Source organism: Corvus brachyrhynchos, unplaced genomic scaffold (genome assembly GCF_000691975.1).
Source record: "Corvus brachyrhynchos isolate BGI_N302 unplaced genomic scaffold, ASM69197v1 scaffold14, whole genome shotgun sequence".
In the NCBI taxonomy this organism is placed as follows: Eukaryota; Metazoa; Chordata; class Aves; order Passeriformes; family Corvidae; genus Corvus; species Corvus brachyrhynchos.
The window spans coordinates 7,460,725-7,473,388 of NW_008239110.1; the positions used below are offsets into that span (position 1 = coordinate 7,460,725).

At 40.9% G+C, this 12,664-nt stretch overlaps 1 protein-coding gene across 1 annotated transcript in view; it reads left to right on the forward strand.

The window, feature by feature from the left end:
• The first annotated feature begins 506 nt into the window (after window positions 1-506).
• The window catches only part of LOC103619389 (transmembrane protein FLJ37396), a 28,897-nt gene continuing 16,739 nt past the window's right edge, over window positions 507-12,664 (forward strand). Inside the window, 11 exon segments of the mRNA XM_017739406.1 lie at window positions 507-1,086; window positions 1,089-1,164; window positions 3,044-3,461; window positions 5,302-5,309; window positions 5,641-5,776; window positions 5,779-5,804; window positions 5,806-5,836; window positions 7,289-7,321; window positions 9,262-9,492; window positions 11,101-11,194; window positions 11,197-11,305. Coding sequence (XP_017594895.1) covers window positions 936-1,086; window positions 1,089-1,164; window positions 3,044-3,461; window positions 5,302-5,309; window positions 5,641-5,776; window positions 5,779-5,804; window positions 5,806-5,836; window positions 7,289-7,321; window positions 9,262-9,492; window positions 11,101-11,194; window positions 11,197-11,305 — 1,313 coding nt within the window. The 5' untranslated portion in view covers window positions 507-935.

The window sequence follows — 12,664 nt, forward strand, 5'->3', positions numbered from 1 at the left end:
CATCATTATTCGGAACTGAAGGGAGAACAAAGGTGCATTCATTACACACCAGGAAACAGCAAAACCAGCAGAAAACCAGGACCTTGCATTTGCTTGCTAGATTCTTACATGAACCATTAAAAAAATTTCCATGGCTATACCCCTATACCAAGTGTTTATTTATACTGGAATATTAGCTTCAGTAATTATACACCCAGAGATGTACGTATGTAATTCTCTTTGTGGCACTCCTTGTCAAGAAACAGAATCTCTTGAAAATGAACACCACTTCTGCTGACTTCAGTACTGATTCTTGCCTGGGGTGTTACCAACCTAACCAATGACTCACTGCTAAGGTAGACGATTCTCTCTTAAACATGCTGATGGGTTTTTTTAGAAAAATAAGGTCCTTGTTAAACTATTTTACTGAACAAGTTCTGATGTCACAGCAATTTGGGACACCAGTCAAGGAGTGTTCCTTTTAATTAGTGCTAAAGTCCTTGTGTTGCATGAGCTTATCTCCAAATCTTGCAAGTGGAACTTAGCCAAGAAGGCTTTAAAAATATGTTGACCTTGAATATCAGAATTTAAGACATTTTTTGTGAAACTTGAGCTAAATTAGAAAAAAGAAGAAAAGTTCTACCCTAGTTCAAGAGCTAATCTTTTGTGGTTTAATTCTTTCTTGGTACTTTTTGTGAATTTATATGACTGAAGGAAAAACTAGGCACAATAAAAATTCATACAGTGTGTCTTACTCTGTGGTAGTATAAATGAAGCCACAGTGTAGGTCTTACCTGTAAAAAAGTAGTATTTGATATTTTGATATGATATTTTATTTAGTTGTTCTCTGCTAGTGACAAAATACCGTGTTCCGGGGCCAGATCCACTCTTAGGTTGATTATACAGAACTGAAATCTTTGCAGAGCCGGCTGCTGTTTCCTGGGTGTCTCTTTCTCATGGCACAGGTCCACAGTACTCAGTTCATAGAGTCTGCAGAGGTGGAAAACCATGGCAACCCTCACACTAGTGAGGATGAATAAATTCACACACAGGACCAGTGAGGGCTATACATAATATATGACGTGAATTTAGAGGACCCAAAGGAGATTGGGAACAGCTGCTGCTTGTGACCAGCCAGTATATTAAGAAAGAAAAACTTAAGATATCCACATGTCCAAAACACCTGTAATAGTTGGGTTTGCTCTTTTCAAGGTAGGCCGAGCCCATGACTTGAACTGTTGCTGTGCTTGTGCAAGACCAACTGCTGACTGCATTTCTGGGAACTTTTTTATCCTTCTAGGTAGTTAGGTGATGAATGTTCTACAAAGACCTAACTGAATATGTGGAATTGGTTGTCATGTATTGTTAATGTCACAGTTTTGCACTTTTTCAGGGTCATAGACATCAAAGTCACCCTGGAGGGAATAATAACAGAGAAGAGACATTTACTGATGGAGTTAAGTAATATAATGAGCAAGCACATCTTCTAGGCACAGGGAGAAAAGAAAAATGTTAATTTTTTCTGAATGCCTTTTTATTAATGTATTGGATTGCTTTTTCCACAGAACTTATTTAACTTCCTACAATTTTAAACTTTTCTCAGTTGTAAATAAAAATCCACAAATTATTTGGTGTTCCAGACTTCTTTTTTCTTAAACAGTAAGATCTGAGTTAAGGGAGACTATTACGGATTTCTAAAAAAGACCAGCTGTACTTCTAGAAGAGTGAGGAGGAAGAAACCCCATGGAAACCCCATGGCTGATTTTTAACTCTGCAGCTCTAAACTTTTCAGATTCACTCTACTTGATTTATCATTTATTGTCAAAAATAGCTCTAATTTAGATAGCTACACAACCAGGAAAATGAAAGAATCACTTCTTTAAGGATTTCTCATGGACTGATAGCACTGAAATAGCAAAACCAGCAGAAAACCAGGACCTTGCATTTGCTTGCTGGATTCTTACAAGAACCATTAAAAAAATTTCCATGGCTATTCCCTATACCAAGTGTTTATTTATACTGGAAGATTAACTTCAGTAATTACACACCCAGAGATGTACATCTGTAGCTCTCTTTGTGGCACTCCTAGTCAAGAAACAGAATCTTTTGAAAATGAACACCACTTCTGGTGTATCAATAGCATTGATAGTGGTTTTTTCTCCTTTCAGAGTAATTGTCAAATTATGAAGACTGACTTTTCTGATACTAAGCTATCTGAAAAGAAAGTCTTCCTCCTTGATCCACTCTCTGTCCTGCTTTATCTCTTAGTAAAATTTATCTTTCAGTAGCGTGTGCTGCTTTTCATTGATCTGAGAGTGAAGGTGAAGGGATGAAGATGACTGTCGCTAGCTGGGCGCTGTGGCTTTGCAGTGCCAGAGCATGATGCCACCACCTTCCAAAAGCGTCTCCTAAGCGAAGCCGCTCGGCAGGACCAGCGCACACTCACACACACGTGCACACACACACGCATGCACGGATAGCTCCAGTAATATGAGTCGATGGCAAAGAGACAGGAAAGGTCTCTGTGCAGAGTTCCACAGCCGAAGGTTTATTGCAGTTGCGCCGTGAAGGAGTCCAGGGACAAAGAGAACAATGGAGAGTCCAGGTTTAAGTATGGGAGCGGGCGAGCATCAGAGACCAATGATCCGAAGGGCACGGGGCCGGTACAAAGGCGGGACTGGGGAATGGGAGCCAATAGGAAAACTCTGGGGGAGTGGCGAGGGGCAAGAGCCAATGGGGGGAACAGGGAGTAGAGAACTTTCTAGGGCATGGGACATATTAGGTAACAAGGGGTGGGGAGGCCAACAGCCAACCGGGGAAGCAGAACTGGGGTACATTACCATAACAGAACAAAGCATCCTGAGAGAAGCTTCTTTTCTCACCCTAACCTGAGGTTCTGTGATACTAGGGACTGTCTTACCAGTGGACTTTCTTTGAGGCTTGTACTGCAGGCTAACTGGCCACAACAGATGATACCAACAGGATTTGGTGTTGTGAACAATTAAGCTTCTCTTCACTTTCCTCCCTTAGTTTTCTTGTGTTTTCTCTGGCTTTATGTTTCCTGATGTGGGTTTTTTGAACTTGAACCTCACAAAGAACATTTGTTAAAAGATGATGAAAGAGATATGTTTACACCAAATGGCTGGTGCGCTTGTTCTTTTCCTTGCAGAATACTCTGGGGTGCGCCAAAGCTTATGGAACTTGAAATCTTTTCCTGGTCTGGGGTTCCCTGCAAGCAAAAACCACAACCCCGTGCTAGAAATAAACAGAATTACCACAAGCCCTGGGACTGTAGGCATGTGGAAATCCCTGTGATACTAACGTCTGCTTGTTTTCTCCTTTTTTGGTTCGTCTTAGGCAATGTAACTTGTGAGCAATTCAGTGGCAGCAAGCCCATCCTTGGCTGGGCACACGCCTCTGTGGATCAATGTGCTATGCTGCTTGACCTCTGGACCTCTGAAACTGCTCTCCTGGAAAAAAAAGTCAGGTACGGAATTTTTTTTGTCTGAAAACAGTGATTTGCAATCAGTTCAGTTTGGGTTGCATAAGATTCCCTTTCAACAACATTTCCTGTTGTGTATGCATATGAATGCTAGAACCAGCAACTATATTTATTCTATAAATATCACTCTATATTTACTATATTTTTTTTATTGTTATTTAACCTGAGGAAAAAGTGCCATGCTTTATTATGTAGTTAAAAAAAAAACAACAAGAAAACCAACACTAAAATGTGTATTAAGCAATGTATAGCACTGTTATCCACAAGGGCTGCTGCATATCCTGAGGGCTCTCCCCTTCATCCCTCTCAATCCAGAAATGTGACTGTATTTTTCCATGCCCCATGGAAGCATATAGGGTTTCTGCCCAAAGATTTCAGTGTTGAAAGATGAAGATTAGACAAGTTGAGAGGAATGGACCCAGAGAAGCTTGGAAGTGTATTTCTGTCTAGGGGACTCAGCAGTCCCAAGGACAGTGCTGTGAGTGTCAGGAAGTGGAAAGGAGCAGATAAACCACTTCAGAAGCACGGAGAAATGGCACTAATTGAGGTCGTCTTCACACACTTGAAATGTTTTGTTCTCAGTCCTGGAACACAGGGCACTTCTCAAAATAGGAATAGTAGAGGGTGTTATGGAATCTCCTGTGTACCCTTGAAGAGGCTTTAAATAGAAAACCTTTTAAAACTAAAAGTATGTAGTTTAGGAAATCTCCTAAGGCCACTCTCCCATTTTAGGGGGGGTGGGGGCAGGGGGAGGGTACAGAGCTATGTAAATTCTGTCTAATTGCCTAGTTCACTAAGCTTCTGCCCTCATCCCAACAGACTTCACCTTCCATTGCTATATAACCCTGGTACCTCTGTGCACCTACCTTTCATTTTTATCATGGGTCTTCTGTACAAGGGAATTTGCTTTATTTTATAAAGAAAAAGCTCCAGCTAGAGAATAATGAAGCCTCTACAGCAAAAATACAGTAATTCTCTTCCAAAAGCATCACAGAGTATATTCTGGAATTGTTCTCACAACCCAGCTATCTAAGCAGGATTAAATGTACAGATGTGTTGTTGCTGGAGGTCTCACTTTTAGCTAAAATTTTAGCTAGCTTTCTTTCCATCTGGGACAGAGTTCATGCATATGAATGAGGAAACAAAAGCACTTTGTACGGCAGATTAGCTTAACATAAAGCTTGCTATTAGTCTATTGCTCAAGCACTCTCTTAGCTTCCTCAGAACAGTTCAGGTCAGGAAGGTCAAAATCAGAGAACTTGAGTGTTGAAATCTGTATTCTCAGGAACCAAGTTACCTCCTAAGACTTTCTGCATCTTCCTCTTCCAGAATCTTTTGGTTCAGTATGGAAAGTAACACAGATGCTTTTCTACTTAAGTGTTAATGCAAGAGAGTCAGATCTAGGTCATTGCATAGTGACATTACTGGTATGTCCAGAAGGAAGAGCACTAGATGTTCATATTTTCAATCTCCTAACTACCATTTGACCAAAAAGAACTACAATGCTATCTCAAGAGTTCACACGTGCTGTTGTTCTTGGAACATTCCTTTTTCTGACCTAAGCTGTGGGCATTGGTAATTAAAATTTTTATTTAAAAAGAACTTAAGAGCTAGTCTTGATAAAGGACCCTTAAGAGGGCTTGAGTCTTTGCGCAACTTTAATTACACCTTCAATTAATTTAGAGTTTCTCCAAAAAATATTAAGTAACAGTGACAGTCATTGCCAAATGTGTTAACAGAAGTCTTGGAAGAGTCAACAGGTTTCAGGTTGAGGGAAATGGAGCTTTTCAAATATATGAGAAGAGATTAGTTGTCAAAAGAAGCAGGTGTTTTTAAAGCAGTAAGTACACTGCCTGTTACTTTTTAAAAGAAATAATGTGTATCATAAAGATCTTCATGTTTCAGTAGAAAAAAACCCCAAATGTTAACTTTGCAAAATTTGGATGAAATTTCTCCTGTGAGTAGTTTATTCTGCGTTCTGTTCTTGAGCCTTCTGATGAAGCATACAGTAATATCCTGTACCACAAATGTGATGCTGCAGCAGGTTACTGGTGGTTTGGTACAGGCAGCAACCTTTATGCTCAGAAATCTCTCCCCAAAAAAGAATGAGTATTTGGGCAAACAAACATTTCTAAACATGCCTTGGAGTATCGCTTCAGCTTTTTTGTTTACTTTGAAGCTTATCAGAATGCTTTGGATCCAAAGGAAAGATTCACTTTGGCCCAAGCGATTACTGACATCATGCATAAACATCCAGGGTTTGATTTTGAGCTTCAATGTATGTTAGCACCTACAAAGATGAATGTATGTGTTTGCAACTTCACCCCACTGCTGAGGGACATAGTAAACCAACAAGTAGGTTGAATTTACAGTATAGCCATTTTGGGCAAGTAGGTGAAATCCATCATGGGAAACTTTGATTAAAGCCTGCACGGGTTTACAGTGTTAAGGTGGGTCTGTACTAATTTAAAAATGAAGTCCACGGATGTTTTGTAAATAGAAGACCTGAAGATCAAGAGCAGAAAGCTATCATTTGTTGCTGCCTGCCCCTGAGGTGCAGCCAGGCCGAAGGCTGTGCAGGCATGCCCTGACTTGCTTGAACCACATGCTCTGAATCCCCTTCATTCTAAGCGCGGGTAAAACTGAAAGTAACTGGGATCCCACCGAAACAGAGTCCGATTGGCTGGTTACCCTGGGTGCGCCCCTAGTTCTCCCCTTCCCCTTCCCCCGAATAAAAGACGAGCGGAGCAAGCCTCCCCCCGCTCTTGCTCTGGCTACCCCTCTGCTAACAGCTTGTGTGTGTCTCTGTCTCAGACTGAGCGTGATCTACTAGCAGAATTAAAGCATAGAGCGAGGGCTATATTTCTACCTCTTTGCTCCTGCTTTTGCAGCTACCACTTGCTGCTTTTGGAGCTACTAAAGTGCTAGATCGCCTGTTCAGTCTCTCTAGGCAGCTCGAGGCTTTCTGAGGCGCTGAACTGAGAGCCTAGCTGGCTAAGTGTGCTGTGAGTATTTCCACAATCATTTCCTCAACATAAGAAATGAAACATTGGAAAGATTGCAGAGCTTCATACGTCATGTTAAAGCCCCATCTGCTACTGTTTGAGACACCTAGAAATAGTATTTGAGAGGCATGGAAGGTAAATAAAATGATAATCTAATTTTTTTCTGTAATGAAGTACCTAAGGAACTAGTCATGTTTAGAGTAAGAGAGAAGAGACTTTAAAGAGAATACAAACAAAACTTGTGCTTCGTAGTGCACTTTGAAAAATTTCAGATAGCTGGGAATTCCTGTGCTAATAATTAAAGTACAGCATTTCAAATCCTCACACTTTTCTTCAGGTCTAAAAATCTGCCTCAGCTTTCCTCTACACCTTGTCACAAGGTGTTTCCTTTCTCTGAGCTTTGATTTCAGAGGCTGCAGGTTGGGAAGCTTAATTAGCTAACTTTTGTAATGTGGCTTTTAGTCCACAGACAGAAGTTGGGGGTTTGGTACAAGAGGCTCAATGTTGTGCTGCTGTTGCCACCAGTGCTTCCACATTGCTAGCAACAAAAATGGAATATTGCCAGCATCACTGGATCTCAAATTTTGTTCTGAAACAATATGAAAGGCTCAAAATAATTTTAGCATAAATGATTCATGTAGAGTGGGTACATAGATAATTGACAAGAAAACTTTTATATATATATATAAATAGAATTTTTTTAAACTTCTGTTTAAATAAAGAATAGTTGATTTTTGCCTTGATTTCTAGCTATATGTGAATTTTGTTGGCTAACGTCACTGCGTTTATTGGTAAGTTTTAGGTAGAGGCCCAAAGGGAATATATCTACAAGACTGTTTTTTAGAACCTTACCCCATGTCTGACAGAGCCAATGCCATGCAGCTCCAAGATGGACCCACTACTGGTCAGTGCTGAGTCCCTCAGTGACAGTGGTAGTGCCTCTGGGATAACAGATTTAGGAAGGGAGAAAAAAAACCTGTGCAACAGCAATTGCAGCTAGAGAGAGGAGTGAGAAAAAACAGCCCTGCAGACACCAAAGTCAGCGGAGAAAGAGATGGAGAAGGTGCTCCAGGTGCCAGAGCAGAGACTCCCCTGCAGCCCCTGGTGCAGACCATGGTGAGGCAGCTGTGCCCCTGCGGCCCATGGAGGTCCATGGTGGTGCACAGATCCACCTGCAGCCCCTGGAGGACCCCACACCAGAGCAGGTGGATGATGCCTGAAAGAGGCTGGGAGCCTGTGGCCTATGGAGAGAGAAGCCCACACTGGAGCAGATTTTCTGGCAGGACTTGTGACCCTGTGGGGGACCCGTGCTGGAGCTGTTTGAGAAGAACTGCAGCCTGTGGAAAGGACTTGGGTTGGAGAAGTTTGTGGAGGACTGTCTCCTGTGGGAGGGACTCCATGTAGGGGAAGAGCATGAGGACTTCTGCCACTGAAGGAGTGGCAAAGATAACATGTCATGAATTCATTGCAACTCCCAGTCCCTGTCCCCTTGCCCCACCGGTAGGGGGAGGTAGAGAAAATCAGGAGTGGAGTAGAGCCTAGGAAGAAGGAAGGGCTGGGAGGAAGCTGTTTTAAGATCTGGTTTTCTTTTTCATTATCCTACTCTGATTTTGAATGTCAATAGATTAATTTTCCCCAAGTCAGGTTTGTTTTGCCTATGACAGTAACTGGTGAGATCTCTCCTGGTCCCTATCTCTCCCTATGATAAGTTTGTTATATCCTCTCTCTCCTACCCTGCTAAGGAGTGGAGTGATAGAGCAGCTTCATGGGCACCTGGCATCCAGTCACCACATCGACTGTAAAAAATTTAGTATCCAACACCTGAAAGTAAGACTGTTGGAAAGAATTGCAGTCTTATGGTGAATCAAGCAATAGATAAAAAGTCTCACGCTATTTAGATACCCAGAAAAAAAAAAAAGAAAAAGTGATTCCTCCCCCACCAGCTTTACACAGCCCTTTCATTACAATGGATTTGGTACTTGCATCTTGCAATGCACTGGGGCATTAGTTTTCCTATGGGTACAGAATATTAAACAGTAATGATGGAAGTAATTACTGAGGTTAGCCTGGCCTCAGGATTGCTGCATCAGTATCCTGACCTGGTGGTACAACTTTCCCTGCCCTTTGGCCACAGTCTATTACTCTTTTGAGTACAGGTGCCCAGCTGGATGTGTGTGCACTGTGACTTCACATACAGAATCCACACATTACCTGCAGGTACAAAACTGCCCCTCGTTCCCAATCCCTCGGCTGTGCAACATTGTGGGTTATGCAGAGCAGCCACAGAGCAGCTGATATACACCCAGAAGCCAAGAGCTCCTTGCCTCAGGTCCCTTCTGGATTCCTGCCTCTGTCTTGAGCCCCTTGCTCATATTCCTCTTCCCACAGACCTTGTGATTTTTTGTTGGTTATCTGAGGGTTTATTTTTAAGTGCAGGCAGTTTTAATGGGCAGGCATAACCATAGTAGATGTGACAATGTGGTTAATAAACCATGTCAGCTAATGAAAGAGAATTTTAAACATTTTCTGTTTTCATGAGCAAATGAGACTACTTAGATGTGTTCCAATATAATTACATTTATTACGACTACAGTTCTATTTTCATATTGGATGTTTGATATCTGATGTGCAATAAAGCATTGCTGTTTATTCTTGCAAATGAAGCTATTGTAAGGTTTTTTATGTAGACAATTAATAAAAGCCTTATTTGAGACCTATTTGTTCTTTCTTTGTTTTTGTTGGTTTTAAGTTCTACTTTGAGGAACATTTATTTAGCTAGAGTTTCACCCTTCTCTTGGTTTGGTGTGCTTCATCCCCAAAGCTCTTGAGTGTGTCTACCAGGAACTCCACAGCATATACAGACCAAAAACAGACACTAAAGGAGGTAATCTAGAAAAATAAGTACTGCAGCTAATAGTTGGTAAGTGGCTAACTATGAAAACCCCAGAAACTTTCTAGAATTCTTTGATTCAAAAGGACATAAGTTCCATTTTGCTTATGTTAGTAGTAACTCTTTCAAGTAGAATGTCCCAGTGTGATCTTGCTAGTTCAATTATACTTCCTGGTTAAATTCTAGCTATGTGATTCTTAATTTATTTACTTATTGCTTAAGATTGGTGAAGATACATTCTATCCACCTTTAAAACAAGATTTTTTTTCCTGCAAATGACCACAGAAACGTAGAACTCTTGACCTCATGGTGGCAGCAAGTAGAAACAACCAGCTTAATTAGAAGGAAAATATACATGGTTAATACTGATGTGAGGTCATGATAAGTCTCCAGATTTTGTGTTTGTGTGTGTGTACAGTCTACAAAGAAAAGAAAGAGTTGACATTAAAGCAAATATTGTTATAGCTGAAGTAAATAATTACTATAATGTCTACTATTTCCTGGTGTAGGACTCCAAATTTGGTTGGGTATAATTTTGATAAATGCTAATTATTGTGAATGAAATTACTGATGTTGGATGTCTCAGCAGGTTGAGGTTTTTTTAATTAGTCAGCTTAGTTGTTGCTTGCTACTTCTCCTGTCCTCATTGGAAACAGAAAATATGCTGTTCTCCTTGTAGCAGCTCTGTGAAGAAGCTCAAAAAGATGACTTGTCCTGTCCCACCCATCCAGAGCCAGAGAATTACAAGTGCACAAAGTACAGGATAAGAAGGACAGAATAAAGTTACACAGCTTCTGACACTGAACTTTGGGGTGCTGTCTTTCCAAACTCTGTTTTTTCAGTGTAGCTGTGAATATGTGGGGAATGGCTGGTGTTGAAATCTAAGCATTTATTACTAATAACTGCATGGCTGTGTTCACATGTTCTTATGATCTGTGATTCATTGGTCATAAGCAGCAAAGTGTGAAGCCACTCGGCTATAGCAGTGGCCACACCTGCCATCTGCTATGAGCAGGGTGGCCCAGTTGTACAGGCTGGGACAGACATAGAGAAGGAGCATCTCCATGCACAGAGCCAGGAGCTGTTCCTGCCACCACTTCCACAATACAACAGATGATGGAGTGTTGTCTTGCCAGCTTCCACATGACCAATCTGCAGCTTTTGATCATTTTTATTTTCTGGGGTTTCTCTTCTTTTGGAGGCTTCCATCTTCAGTAGAAAAGGGGTCCAGCTCTGCAGACCATAGGTGTTTGCTCTTCCCATTTCGGGACCATCATAGGTACACTGGTGCATGTGCTGGGATCTGCACAGTCTTTGGAGGAGGAATGGCCCCAGCTAGTAATAAGAGAACCAGGTTACAGGGGTATATATACTTTCGAGAGGTATATACAGCTTAAAGCCTGCTGAATAGTGAATCAAAAGATAAATATCTTGCATTAGATATAAAAAATAGATAAAATAACATTTTTTATGGATAAAATAAGCTTTGAGTAAAGCCAGGTTTATAGGTTCAGTGTCTTTTGCCTTCAAAGCAAAAGACAAAATGCCAGCATATTTTTAGGGGCCAGGATAGGTCAGGGTGGGCACAATTCTGGCCTTGCATGGGTAGTTAATCAGGAACAAATCCAGTCATGATTTGAATCGTCCCCTAAAGTATTTAAAGGCCTTTGTTATCTGTATGTAAGTGATTTCTCTCTTTCCTTTTCATTTTATCCCTTTGTTAGAAGTTATTTGCTGAGGTGCTGATAGAAGACCCTGTGTTGGTGCAAGAGATTGCTTTGTCATTATTAGAGATGGAAGCAGATGAAGAGAAAAGGCAGGCAGAGGTAAACAGCTCTTTATCCTGGATTCCTTCTCTGTTCTCCTGGACCTTGTCACACTCTGCCATTGGCTGATGGAATTGGCAACAGAGAAGACATGGTTAGCTAGGTTAGTGCTGTTTTAGCTGTGGGGATTTCAGGGAGGTGTGGTCTGCAGGGAAAAAAGTGAGTTCTTTTAAATAGACTACCTACTATAGTTGGAAAAAAAATACAGAGAGAAGTGTGCCTGCATTTCTGTTGTAGGAGCTGTTTGCCTGCATGTCGAGATGGGGAAATGGGTTTAGTTTCAAAAGTTAAGGCCATGCTGCTTATCAAAGCTTGACAGGAAAAACCTTTTCCCAGTGAAAATATCAAAATTTTGTCCAAAGGAGCAGGCAGAATTCACTGATCAAATGAACACAGTTAAATATCTTAACAGCCTTCTTATGAAAAGCAGTGCAATATAAGAACAGGCACACAAGAAGTACAAGTTTTGTTCACCACCAGAGGTAGGAAAATATCAAAATTGCTCCAGCTCTGCTGATCTTTACAATGATAATGAAATAAGAGAGGCAAGAGAAGTCAGTGTCATTTATGGAGTTATCAGCTGGAGGAGATGACAATTTGTACAGGAAGACAAAGAAGATAAGGACTGAGGTAATGGGGAGACTACAAAGGGTAGTCTTGGAAGCAGGTTATTGGTGAAATTCTTCTTGTTCAGCTCCATATGACTTGACAGTTTTATTAATGATCTCAGTAGAAAACATAAGGAGGTGTTATTAAATTCAGGACATTGCAGTGCTGGCAGATAAAACTGATATGGAAAATAAATTGAATACCTTGCAGGAAGAACTTAGAGTTCTAAGGATTAGAGCAGTAGAGAGGAGATAAGCATCAATAACACAAATCTTAAGGTTATGCATAATAATAGAAAATTCTCCTGTGGGCTTTGAGCTTATTACTTGGAGGCAACAGAGGAGGAGAAAGAACTGGGTGTAGAGCTGGCCATGGGATGATTGTAAACTGCCAACAAATCACAACCGTGATGGGCAGGAAAGCCATTATTTCTAACTGTGAGTCAGACAATGAGTATTTAGATAGAGGGGAAATTGATGCCTGTATGTGGTTCTGGTAAGGCCTTACCTGGATGATTAAGTATAATTTGGAGATTTGTGTTCAGGTAAGACAAATTCAGCCTGGAATGGGGGCAAAGATGATAAACTGGCATGCTGGGGCAAAATAGAGGACACATTTTACAAAAGCAAAGGAAATAGATTGGCTTGTTTATCCTAGCAAAAATGAAGGCTGAGAGAAGATAACATTATTCTCCACAAATACACCAGAAAGATAAGCACTGAGAATGGAGGGAAGCTATTAAACTAAAGGCCAAATTTGGCAGCAGAACAAATGGATCTAATCACTGTGAATAAATTTAGTCTTGAAATTAATAGGGGATTTCTAAGAATCCGACAACAAAGTTCTAGAAGGG